Source organism: Chlorocebus sabaeus, chromosome 24 (assembly GCF_047675955.1).
Source record: "Chlorocebus sabaeus isolate Y175 chromosome 24, mChlSab1.0.hap1, whole genome shotgun sequence".
Classification (NCBI taxonomy): domain Eukaryota; kingdom Metazoa; phylum Chordata; class Mammalia; order Primates; family Cercopithecidae; genus Chlorocebus; species Chlorocebus sabaeus.
The window spans coordinates 67,883,942-67,909,207 of record NC_132927.1 but is presented as its reverse complement, the minus strand read 5'-3'; the positions used below and the strand labels follow the sequence as shown (position 1 = coordinate 67,909,207).

Here is a 25,266-nt window from a genome sequence, read left to right as displayed (position 1 = left end):
TAAACCTTAAATAACACCATGGGTCCCATACGAAGTGCCACCAGTGATGCTGAAAGTACTCCCAAGAGGCAGAGAAAAGTCATGACATAAAAAAAAAAAAAAAAAAAAAATGCTGAATTTCTTGAAGTACACTGTAGATTGAGGTTCTTCAGCTGCAGTTTCCCTGGATTTCAGACAGACAATTCACCTTGTAAACAGATGATGTAAAGTTATAGTATCCGTAAATACAGAATAGTACTATAAATGCATTTTCATTTTTTCTCTAGCTCACTTTATTGTAAGAATACAGTATATAATACATATTACATACAAAATATATATTAATTGACTTTATATTACCAGTAAGGCTTCAGGTCAACAGTAGGCTATTAATGGTTAAGTTTTGGGGTAGTCAAAAGTTATATGTGAATTTTTGACCATGCAGGAGGTCTGTACCCCTAACCCCTGTGTTGTTCAACTATATATCTACCCATTTCAATGTAATAATTTTAACTTTTGCCTTATCAGAATTTATGAATCTTTTTAAATCTAAAATGTTGCTCTTTGTCAACTAACTTATTACTTATAATTTTCTTTGTGACAAAAAGCAAATAACCAAACTTGAAGAATTATTTACTAACTATGATACATCACTGAGACTCTTTGATAAAGTGTTTAAACTTTATTGCATTGACTTTATGGCAGTTTTTTCACTTATTTACAAGTTATATTACCATGGGTTAAAATTGTTGAAATTCTAGAAAATGAGGGGTAGAAAAGTTGGGGGAGAAATTTGCTTTAATACCTGTAGCTAAAAATGGAATTTTTGCATTGATTTGTTTTCTAGAAAATCAAGATCTATAAATTAAAGGCTTCATAATAATGAATTATATATTTTCTTTGTTTAATCACTTGCAGATAAACTACAGGCCTCCATCTAACATGGGAATTGCTATTCCACTCACAGATAATTTTTATCATGCAGATCCTAGCAAACCCATACCAAGAAACCTGTTTCACTTGTCAAAGGTAAATAACTTTTTTACAAATAAACTAGCATTTATTTGAATTCAGGAAATCATTCAGTAAAATTATATATGTAGCTGTGAGTGTTAAATGAGAAGGTGCAGCTGTTATTATCATGATTACTACTCTGTTCCTCCTCCTTCTACTTTAGCCCCTCCTCTTACAGCTATTTCTGAATACAGTTTTGGAGTCAAGGAGTCTAAATGGACTCTTTCCCCCTTGACTCTCCCTGACTCCCCTTTGGATTTCATTGATGGGGTTAGAGCATCTTTTCTCAAATGAAAGGAGCCCCCAGCTCTTCAGCTCTGTGAACGGAATGATGTCCAGGAGGGAAGAAAACTGCCTGCTCCAATGCAGGCACATTTAAACTTCTGCTAAGATTCTGCCTAGAAAATAACCAACTCCCAGCAGCACCCTGCCTCTCTAAAGGTGGAATGAGGGAGGGAGGGAGGGAGACAACGGAGGAGCCTTTAGGTTCAGAGGAAAAGTGCAGCATGGGGCAGCTTCTCAAGGAGACCACATGGATGCCTGTGGAATCTCTCCAGAAAAATGCACCCACCTGCCCATACACATGCACAGACAGACAGTCATATTCATTCATACACATGTGCACGTACATGAATACATAAAATTGGTGTTTCTTTAGCTCAAAACTCTCCACTGTCTTCCCATCTCATTCAGAGTGAAAACTAAATTCTTGCAATGGTTTATAAAGTCCTCCTTGGACTTTGGCCTTGGCGTTACATCTGACCTGATTTTCCCAGCTTGATCTGCTCTAGCCATGCTGGCCTCATTGCTGTTTCTCCAATATGCTGGGCATATTTCCACCCCATGGCCTTCACAGTTGCAGAAAATCCCTCTGTGTGGAATGGTCTTCTGCCTGATACCACATGGCTGACTCCAGGTGCTTTTCCTGAAGTCACCATCATAGTAAGCCTTTCTCTGACCACTCTATTTAGAATCATAACCCCCATCTCCACTGTCTCCCCTCCTTCCTTGCCTTATTTTTCTCCATATCACTTACTACGGTTTTACATATTTTACTCACTTATTTTACTTCTCGTCTTTCTGACCCCTTGAGAAGGTAAGCTGATAAGGCAGAGGTTTTTATCTATTTCCTCTCTACTATATCCTGAGTGCCCAGAACAGTGACAGACTTAGAGAATGCTTTAAAATTGTGAAATATACTAATACACATTCACCACCATGCACACACACACAGTTAGGAAGTGAACAGACTTCTAGTGAAATCTTGGGTTTCAGGTTAAGAAGCTCTGCTCCAGACAGTGATTAACTATGATACTGAGTTCTTCTCCACGTCCAGTTTCTCCCAAAGACAAACCTTGATGTGTCACTAGAACCACCTCCTCTACTGAAATATGACTGTACTATATTTACATGGAAATCCTTCATTTCCCAGGTTTTTTCCCCAAGATTTTCTTGTGAGTTAAATAGGGAATGTATGTACACCTAATGATTACTACCCCCTCTTTTATGCATCCAACAAGTGTTAATTTCAGCATTTCCAGTGTTATCAGGCACTATCCAGACATTTTCTGAAGATACAGCAATGCACAAGATAAGCATGGTAGCTTCATGGACTCTACTAGGTGAGAATTTGTATATCTTAAGCAAAAAGACATGCAAATTAAATAGCGTCATCGAGTGCAGAGCTTCTGAACAGTACAGCCCTGCATATCCTGAACCAGAATTATTCAAAAAATATTTTTTGTTTTGTTTAGTTTTGAGACGGAGTCTAGCTCTGTCGCCCAGGCTGGAATGCAGTGGCACGATCTCAGCTCACTGCAACCTCCGCCTCCTGGGTTCAAGTGATTCTCCTGCCTCAGCCTCCTGAGTAGCTGGGATTACAGGCGTGTGCCACCAAGCACAGCCAATGTTTACATTTTAGTAGAGACGGAGTTTTGCCATGTTGACCAGGCTGGTCTCAAACTCCTGACCTCATGTGATCCATTTGCCTCGGTTTCTCAAAGTGCTGGGATTACAGACGTGAGCCACTGCACCCACCCCAAAAATATTTCTACAATGCATCTTTCTGAATCTCATAGCTACTGCATCAGAAACTATGAGTTACCATCCTGAAATCTGCATTTTGTTTGTTTGTTTGTGAAGGAGTCTTGCTCTGTCACCCAGGCTGGAGTGCAGTGGCGCAATCTTGGCTCACTGCAACCTCCGCATCCCGGATTCAAGCAATTCTCCTGCCTCAGCCTCCCAAGCAGCTGGGATTACAGGCACCCACCACCACACCCAGCTAATTTTTGTATTTTTAGTAGAGACTAATGTGTGTGTGAACTCTATGAAGGGAAGTGTAGTGGCCTTTTGTGTACTCAAGCTGCACGATTGATTGATATAAAAATGCAAAATGAACTCAGGTCATTTTGAAATTAAGATTAATTTTTTTGTTTAACTTTAAAGCTAGCTCCCCTAACTTTATATATTTTGGGGAAAAAAATACCTAAAAACCTCAGCCTATAAAGACTCTCAAAAATGCCAAAGATTTTCAAGGAAATTCATATTGTATATTTAAAAAATGATTTATCAATGTGATCTACCAAAAAAATTTATTTTTCCCCTTTAGGAAGATATTATTATCCTCTAATGTGAGAATCAGATCCCTAGATTCTATTTCTACCTGTACTATTAAACTCAACCTTGAACCTGAGCTTGGTTGTTTCTGTGCCTTAGTGTCTCCACTCATAAACAATTTCCTACAAAAATTGTGTAAACACCAACCAAAATTTACCATATGTATTCATTCTCTTGCCATAAAGATCACTTCTTCATTTACATTTGGCTCTCACCCTCTAAAAATTTGTGGTTTGGAGAGTAACTGAAAACACGATTTTAAGAAACGTGTTTTCCTCACAAAATATATTGTAATGTGATTTTCCTATCTTGTATTCCTGAGAAAATGTGTATTGTCTTGTGCCATTTTGCAACATGACTTTCTCAGGAAAAAGATCACTTTCAATGGCAATACTTTCTTAAATAATTCAGGATGGTGTGAGGACCTATCTTATTAGTTTAGTGCTTGTTAATCATTTGTGAATTACTTCTTGTTTAAAGGAAGTATCAAAAAATTTTAAGATTCTAAATGGAATACATGAATCAAGTAAGCCTTAGAATAGAAGCCTCACATAAAGTTGTCATTTGCAGTTGGTAATTAACATAGGTGTTTTATTCTCTCTACTCCTTAGTACCAGGGCCAAATACCATTTAGTTCTCAGAAATCTTATCAATATTGTTCTGTTTACCTACTTATTATAAATCTGCTAATAACCACTTGAATCGGGCAAATACACCGAAGGCAAAGTTTATTTCTTCTTTTAGCTGTGAATTTTTCATGACCGTTTTAGTCTTGCAGATAGCAGGGCAGCCCCTTGGGGCAAAGATTTACTCTGGGAGGCATCAGTCATCCCCTTTGAGAGCCTTCTTTCCCCACTTTGGAAGATCTTTTTACAATGTTAAAGTATACTAGTTGTGAGAACAGGCAGGATTTGCAGATTGCTTTACCAGCATGACCAAGATGTGTGCATTTATGTGTGTATGAGTGCATGTTTGTATTTGAAAGGCCTTCATGTTTTGGGGTTTTTTGTTTGTTTTTCTCTCCTAAGACCTTGTCCTTTTTTTGAGCAAAAGTTTTCTTTTTCTTTTTCTTCTCAGTCGACTGAATTCCATTTTCACCTGAATTTTTTTTTTTTTTTTTTTTTTTTTTTTTTTTTTACTAAAATAGTTTGCAACAGAGGCTACTCTTGGGTGTTTTTTGTTTGTTTGTTTTTTGAGACAGAGTCTCGCTCTGTCACTCAGGCTGGAGTGCAGTGGCACAATCTCTGCTCACTGCAACCTCCGCCTCCCAGGTTCACGCCATTCTCCTGCCTCAGCCTTCCGAGTAGCTGGGACTACAGGTGCCCGCAACCACGCCCGGCTAATTTTTTGTATTTTTTTAGTAGAGACGGGGTTTCACCATGTTAACCAGGATGGTCTTGATCTTCTGACCTCATGATCCGCCCACCTCAGCCTCCCAAAGTGCTGGGATTACAGGCGTGAGCCACCACGCCCAGCCTACTTTTGGGTTTTTAAGAAAGAGTAAGTTTAATTTGGCTCAAAGAAAAATAAAAGTGTCTCCCTCTAGCACCACCAGATGTTTTCTCTCTGTACTTTATGATGTAAATTTTGCTACTTGGTTTTCACCTGAGTTGTTTCCTTTAATGTGCAAACTTAAGGCTATTTAGCTGACAACTGCCTAGGGTTGTGAAACAAGTTAACAAGAATCTGAAAGTCTAAGATAGGAAAAAAAGGTAAGGGGGATTTTGTTAATTTATAAAATGTACTTGCATCGGCATGCCTAATACATTTTTATATGTATTGTATTTATGTGTTGTGTACAGAATGTTTCACTACTAAAAATATATAAAAGCTCTAATTAGGCCAGGCGCGGTGGCTCAAGCCTGTAATCCCAGCACTTTGGGAGGCTGAGACGGGCGGATCACGAGGTCAGGAGATCGAGACCAACCTGGCTAACACGGTGAAACCGTGTCTCTACTAAAAAATACAAAAAATTAGCCGGGCGTGGTGGCGGGCGCCTGTAGTCCCAGTCACTTAGGAGGCTGAGGCAGGAGAAGGGCGTAAACCCGGGAGGCGGAGCTTGCAGTGAGCTGAGATCCGACCATTGCACTCCAGCCCGGGTGACAGAGCAAGACTCCGTCTCAAAAAATAAAAATAAAAATAAAAATAAAAAAATAAAAGCTCTAATTAATTGGCTCACAAAAATAAAAGCACTTAAATAAGACACTAAAATAGCAAAGACTAGTCAAATGCTTTTTCAAGTTTATATAACTTAAGTAAAATCTATAATAAATAGCTAGCTTTAAAATTATTGGTAAAGTAATATTAGAAATGTCTTAAGAATTGCCCAGCATACATTTTTGTTTGCATTTATTAATCAAGCAATTTCATACTTATCCCTGCCAAATACTAAAAGATGTCAAAATTTGGCATAGGGGTTCCAAAACTATAAACCTAGCCCAAAATAGAATGACCTTTGCTTGTATAATTTTAAATAAATAAAACATTGATATGGATTTAATGAAAATAGGTGCATCTTGAATTTAGTAAGATTACCATAACTTCTAATCCTGTGGCTTTAGGCAGTCTGATCCACAGACAATAAGGAGGTTTGTTTTGGGAAAGGACTGTTATCATCTTTGTTTCAAAGCTAAACTATAAACTAAGTTCCTTCCAAAGTTAGTTCATCCTATGCCCAGGAATGAACAAGTACAGCTTGCAGGTTAAGAGCAGTGTGGAATCAGTTAGGTCAAATCTTTTTTTTTTTTTTTTTTGAGACAGTCTTGCTCTGTCACCCAGGCTGGAGTGCAATGGCACAATCTTGGCTCACTGCAAGCTCTACCTCCCAGGTTCATGCCATTCTCCTGCCTCAGCCTCCCAAGTAGCTGGGACTACAGGTGCCCGCCACCACACCTGGCTAATTTTTTGTATTTTTGGTAGAGACGGGGCTTCACCATGTTAGCCACAATGGTCTTGATTTCCTGACCTTGTGACCTTGTGATCTGCCCACCTCGGCCTCCCAAGGTACTGGGATTACAGGCGTGAGCCACCACGCCCAGCCAGTCAAATCTTTTCTCACTGTCTCAGTTATAATTTTGCAATGGCAGTTTCATAACTTTAAATCATGACTATCACAGTTTTCATAAATAATATAGGTAAATAATTAAAACAATTAGGTAAATGTAATGGGATAAATACTTATAGACAAACTGGTCACAATTTAGAATATAAAGTTAAACTAAATAATAGCTATTTCATTATTTGGGTATTTTCCAATAAATATATATTGTAAGAAAACATTCTTACTAAAGAAAAAAAAGTGTGTCCTTTAAAAAAAAGTGAACAAGTTTTGTCTAATTCAAAGCTTAGTTAAAGCTTATATACAAAACAATGTGAAAGGAGCCAGGAATAAAAAAAGATGTAAAGAAAGTTATAAAAATAAAGAGGTATTTTTTTTAGGTAAAAAAGCTTAAAGAGAAATAATTTTATATAAGAAAGAATCTTGTGTGGTAAATTTAGTCCTAAAATAAAATAACTGGTTGTTTAAAAAGGAGGGAGTCTCAGAACAAATCAGAAAGTACAACCATGTCATGAATAGTCAGTATAAGTCACAACAAGAGGATTTATATATTTTTAAAAAAAAAACTTTTATATAATCAAGTTTTCATATTATTATTTTTGGTTTGCTTAGGAAAAAAAACTGAGACAAATTTTTAAATTAATGTTATTACATCCATGTGTCTTCCTGTATGTGCTTTTAAAGTCCTTGTAACATTGAGTTACAGGGCTTTAACTCCAAAGTCTAAAAAGGACACCAAGTCCTGCTAAATCTTAAACACTGACAGCAATTAAAGCCTTATCTTCAGGCCCCATAGAAGATACAAATTAAAACAAACTGCATTCCTGAGACACGGGGCAGGATATTAAAGCCATTCAACTCCTCAAGGCCCAGGGACTATCGCAGAAGAGGTGGGCACATAAGATTGTAAGGACCAATTGTGAAAGATAAAATAAGTTCAGTTTCTCTATAAATTAATTATTAATGTCAAAGGCACACTGCTGCAAAACCAGTAAATGGACACCTATGTCAGATTAACAAGGTTTTCTTGAAGCATTAAAGAACTTCTTAATAAAGGTTATAAAAGGCTTATGGAAGTTATATTTTATAATCAAGATTAAATTTTATAGATTGTTTATAAAATTTTGAAAAACAAATGTAATTGGCTTCACGCTGTTTTTATTAGGGTTTCTTGTTTAAAAAATTAAGTCTCAACTCAAATAATGAAGGTTTTCGCTTTTTTTGGAATGCTGGAATTATCACTTTGGTTAAATAAATGACTTTACAATGACCTGTAATCCTATTTTGTAATATCAAGTATTTTAAACCTTTTATATTTGACAAACTTTTCAAAAGCAAATTATAAATTATATCTTTTTGGCCGGGTACAGTGGCTTATGCCTGTGATCCCAGCACTTCGGGAGGCTGAGGTGGGCAGATCACGAGGTCAGGAGATCAAGACCATCCTGGCTAACACAGTGAAACCCCGTCTCTACTAAAAATACAAGAAAAAATTAGCTGGGCGTGATGGCAGGCGCCTGTAGTCCCAGCTACTTGGGAGGCCAAGGCAGGAGAATGGCATGAACCTGGGAGGCGGAGCTTGCAGTGAGCTGAGATGGCGCCATAGCACTCCAGCCTTGGTGACAGAGAGAGACTCCATCTCAAAAAAAAAAAAAAAAATTATGTCTTTATCTAACCTAATTAGTCCTTTAAGACATTAGTTTCCTTAAGTCCAAAATGACATAACTTGGCTTATTTTGGTATAAAAATTATACAGGAAACATTGTCAAATATGAAATGGTGTTTGGTTTTCTTTGGGCTGTATTTGTATACATATCTAATTATGTTCCAAATTTATAGGAAATTTCTGTAATTCTGATATACCTTAGTGTACATTATAGTAATATTCATAATTGTTATGTTAAAATTATTGTGTGCCATAGAGGTAATAAATTTCCTTGTCAATTGTGTCTTTTAACTATGGCTGCCTTAAAACGTTTTTTCATCCATAGACAATTGTCTTGTTTTGCCTTCTTTTAAACGCTCTTTAAAAGGTGGATTTATATGCCAGGTGTGGTGGCTCATGCCTGTAATCCCAGCACTTTGGGAGGCCGAGGCGGGCAGATCACAAGGTCAGGAGATTGAGACCATCCTGGCTAAAATGGTGAAATGCTGTCTCTACTAAAAATACAAAAAATTAGCTGGGCATGGTGGCAGGTGCCTGTAGTCCCAGCCACTTGGGAGGCTGAGGCAGGAGAATGGTGTGAAACCGGGAGGTGGAGGTTGCAGTGAGCTGAGATCATGCCACTGTACTCCAGCCTGGGTGACAGAGTAAGACTCCGTCTCAAAAAAAAAAAAAAAAAAAAAAAAAAACAGGTGAATTTATAATTAGCTATAGGACTCTAACAGTTGCACTTAAATGCAGGTTTTCTGATGACTTTGGAAATTTTGACATTGGAATAAAGGAACTTTCAGAACTCTGATGGAGAGCTGAAATGTTCATGACTATCAAACAGAATAGGAGTTAACCGAATTAACTGAACCAATAGAAAACAGAAGTAATCTTTTTGACTTTTTGCTTAAAATGTTGCTGATACTTTTTTTGTTTTTCAGAGTTAAGAAAACATTTCTTTTAAGCTATTTACAGCTTTTAACAATTGAGTAAAGTATACTTTGTGAACAAAATTTGGAACCTAATTGTTTCCCTCTACCTGATTTCTCTAGAATTTGGAAACTATTTGTGAGTATTCTTAATCTATGGCAATTATAGTTATTTGCATAAGTGCAGTAAGAATCAGTTTTCTTTTGCAATAGGACACAAGTGGAGAAACTGATTATTTTACCAAGGCTTTGACTGGAATGGTGTGCTTTTCTTTAAGGAATCAAACTTGACTTATGGAGCCAATAAAGCCCTTGGGAAATTGGCCTCATAGTTTGTGTACACAGTCCCTGTACAGAGTTTCTGACCTGTCCTTAGTAAAGAATGTCACTTTCTGACAGGCACAGAAGCCCCAGGTTTATCTTGGATCCTCAAGAGGAGAGGAAATTCACCAAACTCATAGATATTTGATGGCACAAATCCATGGCTGGGCTCGGCTTTAAAAAAGTCTTGTCTGGACCAGGTGTGGTGGCGCATGCCTGTAATCCCAGCACTTTGGGAGGCTGAGGCGAGTGGATCACGAGGTCAGGAGATCGAGACCATCCTGGCTAACACGGTGAAACCCCATCTCTACTAAAAAATAAAAATAAAAATAAATAAATTAAACATAAATAAATAAATAAGTCTTATCTGATTCCTCCTATGGAACAAAGTTCCATCAAAGCCAAGTTAAAAGCCTATGTAAAAAATAATTATTCTTGCTGTACTATATATAAATAATTAGGCCAAGTGTAATAAAGCATACCAGTCATACCATGATTTGTCTTTAGTAAAACTGAGAAACTGGAGAGAGAAAAATTGTGTTTCTAAATGACAGTAGATCTGTTGTTAGATCCTAGTCTTGCCTAATGTTTTTTTCAATTTTTATTATTTTCCATATTTTGGACCGAATTCTAATTTTTCTTGACTCAAGTCTTCAAAATAATGTTTTCAATTTTTTTTCCTTCTTTTTTCCCCCATTTTTCTTAACTTGGAGTCACTGAAAACTAAGCTGTGCTTTCTTAAAACCCTGCAAACTGAAGCCAGACAACTTAAACTTCAGAAGAAAATAACTACAACCTATTTACATACATAAGCCACTTTCATACCTGCCTACTAATGTATGGACTTCAGAGTAATGTGGCCTATATTGATTTTTCCAGGACTGTTCTTTTTTTTTTACTGTTGTTTTTTTCTCCCTTCCTTCCCCCTATTTTCTCTTCACAAGACATGAGACTTCACAATCTGCTAAAAATGAGCTTTTGGGACCTAACCGTTGTATTAGTTCATTTTCATGCTGCTGATAAAGACATACCCAAGACTGGGCAATTTACAGAATAAAGAGGTTTAATTGGACTTACAGTTCCACATGGCTGGGGAGGCCGCAGAATCATGGCAGAGTTTAAAAGGCACTTCTTACATGGCAGCAGCAAGAGAAAATGAGGAGGAAGCAAAAGTGGAAACTCCTGATAAACCCATCAGATCTTGTAAGAGTTATTCACTATCATGAGAATAGCATGGGAAAGACCAGGCCCCGTGATTCAATGATATCCCCCTGGGTCCCTCCCACAACACATGGGAATTCTGGGAGATGCAATTCAAGTTGAGATTTGGGTGGGAACACAGCCAACCATATCACTCTGCCCCTGACGCCTCCAAATCTCATGTCCTCACATTTCAAAACCAATCATCCCTTCCCAACAGTCCCCTAAAGTCTTAACTCATTTCAGCATTAACCCAAAAGTCCACATTACAAAGTCTCACGTGAGACAAGGCAAGTCCCTTCCACATATGAGCCTGTAAAATTAAAACAAACTAGTTACTTCCTAGATACAATGGGGTTACACATATTGAGTAAATACAGCCATTCCAAATGGGAGAAATTTGCCAAAACCAAGGGGTTATAGGACCCATGCAAGTCCAAAATCCAGCAGGGCAGTCAAATTTTAAAGATCTAAAATGATCTCCTTTGACTCCAGGTCATGTTGATGCAAGAGGTTGGTTCTCATGGTCTTGGGCAGCTCCACCCCTGTGGCTTTGCAGGGTACAGCCTCCCTCCTGGCTGCTTTCATGGGCTGATGTTGAGTGTCTGCGGCTTTTCCAGGCACACGGTGAAAGGTGTCAGTGGATTTACCATTCCGGGGTCTGGAGGACGTTGTCCCTCTTCTCACAGCTCCACTAGGCAGTACCCCAGTAGGGACTCTGTGTGGGGGCTCCCACCCCACATTTCCCTTCTGCACTGCCCTAATAGAGGTTCTCCATGAGGGCCCCACCCCTGCAGAAAACATTTGCCTGGGCATCCAGGCGTTTCCATACATCTGAAATTGAGGCAGAGGTTCCCAAACCTCAATTCTTGACTTCTGTGCACCCACACAGCCTCAATACCATGTGTAAGCTGCCAAGGCTTGGGGCTTCCACCCTCTGAAGCCACAGCCTGAGCTGTGCATTGGCCCCTTTCTGCCATAGCTGGAGAAGCTGGGACACAGGGCACCAAGTGCCTAGGCTACACACAGCATGGGGACCCTGCGCCTGGCCCACAAAACCACTTTTTCCTCCTGGGCCTCTGGGCCTGTGATGGAAGGGGCTGCCATGAAGGTCTCTGACATGGTCTGGAAACATTTTCCCCAAAGTCTTGAGGATTAACAGTAGGCTCCTTACTACTTGAAAATTTCTGCAACTGGCTTGAATTTCTCCACAGAAAATGGGTTTTTCTTTTTTATCACATAGTCAGGATAGACTCTCTACCAAAAAAATTTTGTTTCAATCAGCCAAGTGTGGTGGTGTGTGCCTGTAGTCCCAACTATAATACTACGGACGATGAGATGGGAGGATTGCTTGAGTCCAGGAGTTCAAGACTGCAGTGAGCTATGATTGAGCCCCTGCAGTAAAGCCTGGGCAACAGAGCAAGACACTATCTCTAAAAATAATAAGAATAAGAATAAGAATAAGAATAATAAAATAAATTAATGGCAAGAGAGATCAAGTATAAATGAATGACAAATGGGCAGATAGAGTGGAGATTTAAAATATCAACGTATGTTATGAAGAAAGACAAGTATGAAATAGTAGGTTTGGAGAGTGTGCAGCCCCACGTCATCAAGGCCACTCATTTTAGGTCTCCGTCTGGATCCCTGCAATGGCAGGGGCCAAGAGTAGTTAGTTTGGTAGTCCTGGGATGCAGAATTCAGAATGACACAGCCTTTCTAGGTCCCATGCAACTGCACGAGGTAAACCGGTAAGTGGCTGAGTAATACTCAGGTTCAAATTACCACACAAGGGGGCAATTAAAATTCAGAAACACTGTACTTCTATTCTTACTTTATTATTAATGAATTGCGTTCCCCTTTTAACTTCTCAGGAATTTCGCTTACTCAGGGAATAAATATTTGTTAGATATTTATCAGTTTGCAGAAATCCTGCAACACAGAAAAACAAGTCAACATCTGTTACTTCTATTTGCAGAAAACTGGTAAATTCAAACAGTGTGCTAATGTTTCCACTCGGGAGGAGTGTAACTGCACAAAGGATCAGAAGTTTTCACATGCTGTTGCTTTCTCAGATTGCAGGGAAAAAGTAAGATCATTTTTAATTACCTGAAGATAGGATACTTTCTTATCAACAAGATTTTGAAATGTGCCTTTGGGTTAAACATGAAAACTAAGACATATAAATAATGTCTTATTATGATGCAGAGCTAAATATGACACTGAGCTAGAAAGATCCAGACTTAAATGTCCCTTGCAAGTTAATGAACCTCATTGGTAAAATAAAACAGTAATACCTGCACTACCTTGTCCATTCCACAGCATTCGTATAAAGACACACACTCGCCCACACCCAAACACACCCCTATGTATACGAAAGCAGCTTGTAGTCTGTAAAACACTATACCAGGTTATAGTAAATATTGATTCATTTAAAACAACTTTGAGTATCTTGTATCAGGTTCTTGGAACACAGAAGGCAAAGTCATTGTAATCAAGCTCAGCCTGCTGACAGTCACAAATGAAAGACGGTATAATATGTTGGTTAAGAGAAGGCTTCTGTGTCAAATAATATTTTATTCTGTTAGTATCAAAGTTTGCATTAGAAGAGTAAAATACACAGTTGGGGCCAGGTGCAGTGGCTCACACCTGTAATCCCAGCACTTTGGGAGGCCGAGGCAGGTGGATCACCTGAGGTCAGGAGTTCGAAACCAGTCTGACCAATACGGTGAAACCCAATCTCTACTAAAAATACAAAAATTAGCCGGGCATGGTGGCGTGCACCTGTAGTACCAGCTACTCAGGAGGCTAAGACAGGAGAATTGCTTGAACCTGGGAGGCAGAGGTTGCAGTAAGCAGAGATCGCACCACTGCACTCCACCCTGGGTGACAGAGCAAGATTCCATTTTTAAAAAAAAGAAAAAAACAAATATGCAGTTGGTATATCTTTCAAACAGATCAATTTCAAAGGCCTTGTAAGACTGTATATTGAGAAACTGTTATTACACAGACTACATATTTGTAAAATTACATATAAGACATCTAGAGACTATATATGATACATATTTTATATATATATACACACACACAATATGTTGGCATAGAGTCAGCATTCTGTAAATTATCATTATTTTATTTTTGTTTTTACTTTTTTTGAGACCGAGTCTCGCTCTGTCGCCCAGGCCAGAGTGCAATGGTGCGATCTCAGCTCACTGCAACCTCCGCCTCCCAGGTTTAAGTGATTCTCCTGCCTCAGCCTCTCAAGTAGCTGGGACTACAGGCGCCCACCACTATGCCCAGCTAATTTTTGTATTTTTTAGTAGAGATGGGGTTTCACCATGTTGGCCAGACTGTTCTCAAACTCCTGACCTCAAGTGATCCGCCTGCCTCGGCCTCCCAAAGTGTTGGGATTACAAGTGTGAGCCATTGTGTCTGGCCAGCATTCTGTAAATGATGAGGGCTGTTTTTGTGTTTTTTTTTGAGACGGAGTCTCCCTCTGTCGCCCAGGCTGGAGTGCAGTGGCCGGATCTCAGCTCACTGCAAGCTCCGCCTCCCGGGTTTACGCCGTTCTCCTGCCTCAGCCTCCCGAGTAGCTGGATGAGGGCTGTTTTTATATACCCCCTTGCTGAACTAAAATAATGTTTTGTGAGCACTTACTATCTACTAAATGCTACTCTAAGCCTTCTCTGAGATTTGTCTCATTTAATTCGAGCCACAGAGAAGTCAGGCAATTTGCCAAAGATCACATTATTAACATGCTTTGGGGCTGGATTTAAGCTCTGATGCCAGAGCCAAGTTTACAGATTGTGCCTGAAAGACTGACTGGCTGGAAAAGTGGCAAAAGGAGGGTGAGTGATCTATGCATGGCTTTCTGGGATATGATTTAGCCAAAAAAAAGTTTGAATGACATCATAGTAAATTCCCGTGAAAAGGGCCTATAGAAGTGATGAGTTTTGTTACCACAATGTATAGACTGCCTTTGGAGTTCACATTGATTCTGCTCTAAGACATTTTCATGACTGAAAAGGCAGAAACCCCTCACAAGCACATTTCATTGAACAGCCAAACCATTGGCAATGTATCTTTTCGTTTTTTACCAAGAAATGAAGTGACTATTGACTTTTCCAAGTTTACATTCATTCTTGGAATTTGTATTTTAGGTTCCTCGCTTTAAGTTTCCAATTACACAATATCCAGTTTCTTTGGAAATTATCAACGAGGATGGACGTGTCCCATTGGAATCTCCATATCTGGTTACTGTGACTGAAGTGAACATGAGGCAAAACTGGAAACTGAGTAGGGTTTGCTTTCATCTGTAATTATTTTATCTTATAAGTAATATTGTTACTGGTTTACAAAGATCAATGGTTTTCAAAGCTTGTTCACACAAAAGAGAGCCAGGAGTTCTTGCAAATGGATTTGGATCAGTTGGCATATTGCTGTTTACTTCTGTTTCCCACTGATTTCATCATCACTTCCAGAGGCCTGGATTCTATGGTAAAAGCATTTTTGAATAATTTATACTGCAAAAAAAAAGGAAAGTCATTTTGTGGATTAATAGCAACAGTGGGGCCGGGCGCAGTGGCTCACGCCTGTAATCCCAGCACTTTGGGAGGCCGAGGCAGGCAGATCACGAGGTCAGGAGATCGAGACCATCCTGGCTAACACGGTGAAACCCCGACTCTACTAAAAATACAAAAAATTAGCCAGGTGTGGTGGTGGGTACCTGTAGTCCCAGCTACTCGGGAGGCTGAGGCAGGAGAATGGCGTGAACCCAGGAGGCGGAGCTTCCAGTGAGCTGAGAACGTACCACTGCACTCCAGCCTGGGCGACAGAGCAAGACTCTGTCTCAAAAAAAAAAAAAAAGCAACAGGGACTGATTAAATTTGTACTGCATGCTGGTCTGGTGTCTCCTTTCCCTGCTGATTCAGTGTGACAGAGGGGGTTGTAAAAGGTATGGCCAGATAATCTTTAGGCTCTATCTTCTAATTCTTAAAGGTTTTATGGTAAAATAATTGAAAAGATGCAGATATATTTTAAATAAGATGTTTATCCCTATTCACTTTACCTCAAATATGTAACTTTTTGTTGCACATTTTGTGTTCACGTTTTAATACTCTAACGAGATAGGTAGGTAGGTAGAAATAATTAACTAAACAAATTTTGGTCAGCCATTAATATGTTACTAAATATTTGGGCATTTGGTATTCAGTGAGTCTTACTCTGGCCAACATAATGCATTTTTGAAATGAAAAATCCAGCAAAATAAAGTCACTAAATATTTTGCATTAACTGACATCCCCATTTTCTGTGGTGTGCTGGAAACTGTTCTTACCAGTTTTGGAGTCCTGATCATTAAATATTAAAACATTTTACAAGCTGGATGTTAAACCATTGGTAGCTCGAAATTAGCCAGGGTGAGAATATTTACACTATGGAAATTGGAAATTACAATCACAGCTGTTTCTTTTCCTTTAGATTCTGTGTACCTTTATACCCCTGCAACGTCTAACCCCTACACTACCTGTCTAGTTTTAGAAAGGATGACAAGAAAGGCAGGAAAATCGTCAAGTAATCCCATTGTAAAACTTTACTGCCACCTTATTATAAATCGTTTACCTACCAGTAAGGAGGTCCTGAGATGACCTTACTGCCAAAAACACGAAGCACGTGCAGGTCAGGACTGATCCTGAGCATGGGGCTGGAAGGAAAAGGTCAGCATGAAGGTGATCAGAAGTCTTGAACTTCCTGAGGATGCCCTCAAAGGCAATGTGAGATATTGGGCCTCGCTCCCCTAAATACATCGTCTACAAAGTCAAGCAGAACTAAAAGTATGGGATAACTTGGTCATGTTATGGAGTGAAAGCTTTCATTGCACCTTAATGTGCCTAACAAATTTTATATTAGTAATTGCAAATGAAATAGTAATAGTAAATTAAAAGTAATGGCAAAAACAGCAATTACTTTTGCACCAACCTAATACAAAATGAGAAAATAAGTGTGCTTAAAATATGTTTTATGTATTTTTAGAACACACTGTGCCAGAAAAGATTAAAAAAATGAAAAAATTTGTAGAACCAATTGTTGGTGCTGCAGTGTATAATCCTTCAGGTCTCAACTTAAGCATAAAGGTAATGATGGCGTTGTTGTTTTTACTATGTTGAGTTTAGATAAAACATGTATGTCTAAACTAAGATTGGTTTTAATTAGAAAGTATAGGTAACCAGGAATGGTGGGAATAACACCTTTAAAGTATATACCTTTAAAGTATATGAAGAGGGTTTATTTTTTCTCCATTTCCCCTGGTGTTATTATTTCCAAAGTTTTGAGCAGATAGGTAAGACATATTATTTAGCAAAGTGGAGAAGAAAGAGTGTTTCCGAAGGTGAGAGGGAAGAAATGCGCTCAGTATTATTCACCTGGATATGCACGGGGAACGTGTCTTCTGGTTCCAGCTGCCCATAAAAATACATGAAGTTGGTATAATACAGATAATTGTGAAAACCAGTCAGAATTAGGGAACATACTGAAACCACACATACGATATTAGTCCAAAGTATTTATCAAGGCCAGATTTAGTTTTAATCTCCTCATTCTAAAAAAAACAAAAATAAAAACAAAAACAAAAAAAACAGTATCAACTATTGAATCCCTCCACTTCAATCCATCTTTTTTTTTTTTTTTTTTTTGATACATGATGTGTATGTCCGAGAGCCTTCGGAAGAGGATGGGAATCTTTTCATGCAGCATCTATAGGAACAGTGGCCCCAGGGTATATTTTTATTAATATTTAAAGGAATATACATGTTGATGCTGCTAACAACTGGGTGTGCTTTTTTCCACAGGGCTCTGAACTTTTCCACTTTAGAGTGACCGTCATTTCAGGAGTCACTTTTTGTAACTTAATTGAAGAATTTCAGGTAAAATGAAGGGGTGATGGCTGGGGAAAAAACGTGACAAAACCAATTCAAGAGACATTGAAGAGAAAAAATTGGCAGAATTGTTGTGATGTACGAGGCTTAAAGACAGGGGATTCTGAAGGGTAGCAGTGACACTGTCAGCAGTGATGAAGCCAGGGTGCGTGATGGGTGCCAGGACTGATTGATGCTGGCAGAATTTTAATAATACATATAATAATACGTGGCTGTTTTTGTTTTTGTTCCTTCTCCACCTTCCTTGTTGAGCCCAGTTTTCTGACTTTTAATGCTCTTCCTCTCACCCCTACTCCAAAGAACATATTTCTGTAACTTTTAGTTTCTAGTCTGATTATCCTCCTTATGGCTGTCTGAACTGTAATCATTGTCTTAAATATTTCAAAGGCTTTCAAGATCCAAAGAAGTTGGAAACTAGAATCAGTCTTTCCCAAGTCATCCCATGAAAGCGACAACTCATTTTTGCTTATTCACATAATGACATCTGTTGCCTGTGAGGCATGGGAAGGAATAAGGATTTGATAAAAATCAATTAATGAGTCATTGTCAAATGCTGATGTTACATTAACATTCTCTCTCTCTCTTTGTCTCTCTCTCTCTCTCTCTCTCTCTCTCTCTCTCTCTCTCCTGACCCAGCTCTAAGGTCAGCCCCAATAATGGCTCTGCACTACTACAGTGGTGGGTGGCCATTGCAGCGGTGTAAACCTCTAAAACCCTGAGAGAAAAATTCAACCCACTAGGTAAAGAAACTAGGAAAAGAAGCATCTGTCACATAAGGAGTGTGAAGGAAAATCCCTGTTATTTTTTTCTCTCTTTTCTCATCTCTTTGGCTCAAGAGCAGCCCTGATTGTGGGGAACAGCACAATAGCACAGAGGGCTAAAATTCTCGTAGAAGCTCAGCTTTCTTTCCAGAGAACGAGGAAAAGGACCTCTAAGAGTGGAAAGCATGGGGGGGACATCTCTATGAGAAGAGGGCTGGAGAAAGGGAGTCCTGATTCTTTATAGAAACTAGCACCAGGAAGAAGCTGCATATGAGCAGGGCACACCTAAAGAAAATAGCAAAGGCTTTGAAATAAAACTACAAAGTAAACATCCTCTAGTTTCTGAGCAGCTCCTGAGTGGCACAGGTACCAAGCAGGAAGACACAAATAGCATAGCAACAGCTTGGAAAACTGAACTGACACTGAAACCACCACCCACAGAAGGTGAGGCATAACTTGTGATCTGCACTCAAACAGTGTGATTGACTGCTAAAAACGAACAATAGATAATCAGCATTTTCCAGATAACTTTTAAACAAGAACCAGAGTCTCCCAACATAACATCAAAAATATCCAGGATACAATCTAATGCTATTCACCATATTTACCAGGATACAATCTGATGTTACTCACCATTATTCACCAGGATACAATCTGATATTATTCACCATGTCAAGAACCAAGACAATATAATCAATTCTGAAATGGCATCAACAAAGGACCACAAATGCAATTATCAAATATTCTAAACTAGCTATTATAACCATGCTCCAATATGGTACAGGTAAACACTTTTGAAATAAGTAGAAAGTGATAGATTATCAGCAGAGATCTAGAAGCTACTTAAAAAGGACAAAATGGAAATTTTAGAACTAAAAACTATAGTATCTAAATTTTAAAACTATCAAAAGGAATCAATTGCTGAATGGATATGGAACAAGATAAAAATCAGTGAACTTGAAAGCAGGTCAGTGGAAACCCAACCTGAAGAAAAAGTATTTTAAGAAGAAGAAGATCTTGCCTCAGGGATCTGTGTGACAGTACCAGGAGGTCTAACATTTATGTCATCAGAGTCCATGAAGAAGAGGAGAAAGAGATTGGTATGGGGGAAAAAATCGCAGCACTTTGGGAGGCCAAGGTGGGTGGATCGCTTGAGCTCAGGAATTTAAGACCAACTGAGCAACATGGCAAGGCCCTGTCTACAAATACAAAAAAATTAGCCAGGCGTGGAGGCACACACCTGTAGTTCCAGCTACTCTAGAGGCCAAAGTGGGAGGGTTGCTTCAGCCTGGGAGGTCAAGGCTGCAGTGAGCTGAGATCATGCCACTGCACTCCAGTCTGGGTGACAGAATGAGACCCTGTCTCAAAAAAAAGAAGAAGAAAGGAAAGAAATAAAGACTGAAAAGCCTCAAGTTTGGTGAAGACACAAATTTGCATATTCAAGAAGCTTAATGAGCCCTAAACAAGCTAAAGATAGAGAAAACCATGCCCAAACACATCATAATCAACTACCAAAAATCAAGATGATAAAATATTGAAAGTGGTCAGAGAAAAATCACACTGTATACAAGGGTACAGTTTGACTGACTGCTGATTTCTCAACAGAAACCACAGAGGCAAAAGAAAGTTATACAACATCTTTAAAGTGTTGGGGGTGAGGGTTGGGTGGGAAGGAAGGATTGTCAATCCAGAATTCTCTACCTACTGAACATATCCTTCAGGAATAAACAATCAAGACTTTCTCAAATGAAAGAAAACTAAGAGAATCCATTGTCAGGAGAACTTCTCTTTTGAAAATGCTTAAAGAAGTTCTTCAAGCAGAAGAAAAGTGATAACAGCAGGAAACTTGAAGCTTCAGGAATGGAGGAAGAACAAAAATGGATAAAAGAAAGATAGGCAGTGACTGCACCATTAATAAAGGAAAAGAATTGTTAAGAAAATATAGAGAAAGTATATAAAGGTTCTTGGGACTGTTGGAACCTGCTTTTGAAAGTACCCTGAAATAGGCTCGGTGTGGTAGCTCACGCCTGTAATCCCAACACTTTGGGAGGTCGACGCAGGTGGATCACTTGAGCTCAGGAGTTCAAGACCAGCCTGGACAACATGGTGAAACCCCATCTCTACTAAAAATACAAAAATTAGCCAGGTGTGGTAGTGCATGCCTGTAATCCCAGTTGCTCGGGAGGCTGAGGCAAGAGAATGGCTTGAACCCAGGAGACAGAGATTGCAGTGAGCCAAGATCGCACCACTGCACTTCATCCAGCCTGGGTGACAGAAGTGAGACTCTGTCTCAAAAAAAAAAAAAAAAAGAAAAAGAAAAAAGAAAGTACCCTGAAATAGCCAGACCTGGTGACACATGACTGCAACCCCAGCTATTTGGGAGGCCAAGGGAGGATCCTCTGAGGCCAGGGGTTTGAGGCCTCAGTCCAGTATGAATGTGTCAGTGAATAACCACTGCACTCCAGGTTGGTAACATAGCAAAGCTCCATCAAGGAAAGAAAGGGGAGGAGAAAGGAGAATCCTGAAACAATGAAATGCAACCCATAAGCTTGGATTTTCTTTCACCCAAAATACATTATGGGGGTAACTGGAAAAAAAGAAAAAAAAAGGAGTAAGATCTGCAATTACATTATAGTATTGTCTTAATGTTAATTTCTTGACTTTGATCATTGTACTCTGGTTATTTAAGTGAATTTTTGTGCTTAAAAATACAAGTTACTTTAGGAGTAAATAGACATTGTATCTAAAACAGACTCATAATTCTGAGGTTTAACCTTTTTTAGAAATGGTGTGGAATATTTGGATGGTTGAAGAAGATTAGAAGGGAAACATTTGAAGAAAAAGTATATTTCAGAACTTTAGAGGTAGCAATTTAGATGGAGAATACAGAATTCAGAGGTGATAAACGTTTCTCATCTTAGACACATAATAAATGGCTTAAATAAGCAAGTGAAATTTTTTTTATTTTTATTTTTTTTTGAGACAGAGTCTCACTCTGTCACCCAGGCTGGAGTGCAGTGGCGCGATCTCGGCTCACTGCAAGCTCCACCTCGTGGGTTCACGCCATTCTCCTGCCTCAGCCTCCCGAGTAGCTGGGACTATAGGCACCCACCACCATGCCTGGCTAATTTTTTTGTATTTTTAGTAGAGACGGGGTTTCACCATGTTAGCCAGGATGGTCTTGATCTCCTGACCTCATGATCTGCCTGCCTCAGCCTCCCAAAGTGCTGGGATTACAGACATGAGCCACCGCACCCAGCCACAAGTGAAATTTTTACATCATCTGGTGGAGTGACTGAAATTTCATTAGGTAGAAATGGATAAGGAAGGCATTCTGTATGGAGAGACCAGGTACAGAGATGGGAAAGTGATTCAGGATTTTTCTTGGCCACTTTACCAACCAGGGACCTCCACAGCTGGTGACACCCTCCACCTGGCCCTTGCTCAGCCCTGAGCCTGCTGCCGGAGGCACCCTGCCCACTTGTCCCACCTGTGTTGTAGCTTGTACCCATGTTCTTGTCCTGCATCCAAGTATAATGAGGATACACTGACAATTGAAGAGTGAGGAGGGCAGAGAATAATTTTATTGAGTGATGGAACAGCTCTCAGCAGAGAGGGGACATAGGGGGTGGTCCCTCACCCCTGCAGTCAGGTGGTTTCTTTGCCAGTGTGGCTGAGTCTGGGGCCTTTATGGGCTCAGAATAGGGGAGAGCGTGCTGATTGGTTTATGAGTATGCAAAGAAAGGCTAAAGCGAAGTCACCACTCAGAGGTGGGCACAGCAGTGTAGAAAACCAATTAGGAAGGATAGGTATATGTAAAACAGGTGAAGGGTGGGATCAGTCAGAGGAAAGCATGCCAAACAGGAACACAGGTTCTGAATTCGGTATGTGGATTTACCTGGGACTGTCTTCAGCTTGAAGGTCAGGTTTCACCAGGGACCCGCCCTATCTGCCTAGGCATTTGACTGCCTCCTATCACTGTCAAAAGCATAAAGTTTGCTTTTTGAATAGCTCAAATCCATTTGGCTGGGATATAAGGTTATTTAGAAGAAAACCAGGTAGCTTAGGGTCCAGTCATGGAAAGCTTTGAATGTCAGAGTGAAAGCTTTAGAGCATTCCTGTTAACATTCCTGTCAACAATGAAAAGCTATTAAACATTTTTTGGAAAAAGGTGTTTATACACAGACTGGTGTTTTATACAAAGATAAATCTGGCAATGTTAGGATGTCAACATGGACTGGTGGCCTGGGAAGGAGGCTACTAGAATAGCCTATTTATGAAAAGTGGCACAATAATCACAGTAGCAGTACTGAAAGAATGGAAAGAATGAATGTGAGGGGAATTTCAGAGAATTTGTAGCATGGAGAGACTGTTTCTGAGAAACCAGCTACCTCCTTGGGTCACTGGGAGGATGGCCATACCTTTAACTTGAGTTAGGCCTTAAAGCAGCCCGTCATCCTTTTTCTTGTCCTTTGCACTTTCCCACATTCCCTACTGTCCTAGTTCCACTCATCAGCATGTTCTTCTCCCACAAAAGATGATCTGCCTTCCTGCTTAACAAGGGAAACATAAGCCTGGGCTTGAACCCCCTACTCTCTTTATGCTCCACTTCTATATTTAACATACAATGACCCCACCCTTGCCTCACATCTCAGAGAAAAAGACATCACTGTCCCTCTCTGTCAATCATCCTATCTCTCCTCCAGAAATTTACTTGCTTCTGTTAATTAGCTATTCATGCAGAGGAAACATTTTGAATACATAAAAAGTTTCCTATACCGGCAGCACCTACAAAGAGGATTTTCTAAAGGGGTGGTAGCTTGAAAGAGCACAGACATAGGCCTCTACCTGGAATGTTCCTTTATCTCCTTCTCTTCTGTGAACCCACTTATTCATCATGATCCAGCTCAGAAAGCGCATTCCCTGACTGCCCTAGGCAGGTAGGCATTCCCTCCTCCACGTTCCCAGAGCTCTTTGCCCATTCCTCTGTGACTGAACAGAGAATGTTCTGCTGTGTAAGCATTTTATCTGCCTCCTTCCACCGTTAAAGATAGGGTAAAGGCATAGGATAATACATGTACTTCTTAGCCCCTATTTATTGTAGGCAAATTGTTACTTGTTGAATTGTCAAGAGACTGTTTCCAAGCTTTGTGGATGCTGAATGTCTTTGTAACTCTGGGCAGCGTTTTGCTCTCTGAGTAATTGTGGGGACCATAAAATTTTCAGTGTTTTGCTAAATTCAGAAAGCTTAAAGACTTTGCTTTTTCTGTTGCAGATTTATGTTGATGAGGCACCACTGCCATTCCCAGGACACACGCTTATTGCCGTGGCAACAGCAGTAGTGCTAGGGGGATTAATTTTTATGGCATTTATGTTTCAACTGCATGGCATCCATCCGTGGAAGACATTCCAAAACTGGATTAGAAGAAAACAAGCGAAGTTTTCAAGTATCACTCTCAGTGAGCTGATTCATAGATGAAAGTCTGAAGAGTGAATACATAGTCATCATAATTTCTCTTTATTTTCTAGTTTTATCATACAATTCCAAGAACAATATACTTAAATGTTAAATGTGCAAGCTACATAAAATCCTACAGAATTGTCATTATAATTCAAATTGCTACTTGTCAATATATTCACCATTCCCTTTTCTTATTTTGAATACATAGAAAATGTCTTATGCCAGGGCTTATGTTGAAGATTTTCCTTGAGGTTTTTAGAAAAGTATAAAATGATAACCAACTTGACATGGAACAGGTGTTCTGTGTTGTTCACCTCTTAGTGCCTGGAGCCCATTCTGTGGGGTCAGAAGCCCTGAGCTCTGCTCCTTCCAGATAGAGTTTGAGTAGAGTGCAGTTATGCCAAGGTGAGGTAGGAGTGAAGATGGCAGATCAGCAGAAGTGTTTTCAGAGCCTTGTGGGAATGAAAGAGGAAGCCATTCAAGTTTCTTCCGGCAACTTCAAAACCAGATTGTCGTACCTAGAGAGGGAAATGTGACCCCATCATTAGGGTGTTAGAAGAATGCGGTATCTGAGCAGGGTATTGGTTTACAAACCTACATGCAGCATGGAGAATTCCAAAAGCTGTATCTCTGTGTGCTCTCAAAGTACCAGTCCCCAGGTAGTTGGAAGATGACCATAACATTCAGAGATCAGAGCCTCATGCTCCCTGGAAAAGCTCAGGAGGGGAGCACACTGTTTTGAAACATAAGGAAAGGAAGCATCCAATCCAGGTCTAAGACCATCTATTAAAATTCCTTAGAGAGGGCAGTGCAGCAAGTGGGCAAGAGAATCAGACTCCAGAGCCAGACCTCCTGGGTTTGCCATTTACCAGATATGTAACCTTGGGCAAGTTAATTTATTCGTGCATGAGTTGCTTCACCTATAAAATGGGAAGATATTAACACCTACCTAATGAAACAGGAAATTTTCCTTGACCCCTTCACAGGCCTCGTGACAGGGATGCCTCACTTATTCAGCCTGCAGCTCTCAACCCCTCATGGGAGGGGGAGCATGAGGGTGAGGGGGTGTAGGAGCCAGAGTGAGCACTTTTGGGTGCCACCAGGAGAAAAACTCCATGTAGGCCCCAAGGCAGCATCTAGGGAGGAGTAGTCATGATCCCCAAAGTCGCAGAAGGCATATGTTACAGTGCTCTTTTAACTCTGCTGTCCGTGGATGGTTTAAGTGTTAAACAGCTCAGTGGGCTCTCTGCCTTTTTGTGGGAGGCAGTTGCTCTTTGCCAGCGAGGGCAGAGGGTCAATGTGGCAGCTTTTAGTGTCCACACCCATGGTACCCAAGCTCTTGTT

The 25,266-nt window shown here is 39.8% G+C and overlaps 1 protein-coding gene across 1 annotated transcript in view; it reads left to right on the top strand.

Moving 5' to 3' along the window:
* CATSPERB (cation channel sperm associated auxiliary subunit beta) overlaps nt 1–24,396 on the top strand; it is a 150,867-nt gene extending 126,471 nt beyond the window's left edge. Inside the window, exons 21-26 of the mRNA XM_073010823.1 lie at nt 898–1,008; nt 12,747–12,857; nt 14,929–15,064; nt 16,799–16,899; nt 17,614–17,688; nt 23,737–24,396. Coding sequence (XP_072866924.1) covers nt 898–1,008; nt 12,747–12,857; nt 14,929–15,064; nt 16,799–16,899; nt 17,614–17,688; nt 23,737–23,940 — 738 coding nt within the window. The 3' untranslated portion in view covers nt 23,941–24,396. The remainder of the gene's footprint in view (nt 1–897; nt 1,009–12,746; nt 12,858–14,928; nt 15,065–16,798; nt 16,900–17,613; nt 17,689–23,736) is intronic.
* Nucleotides 24,397–25,266: the final 870 nt, after the last annotated feature.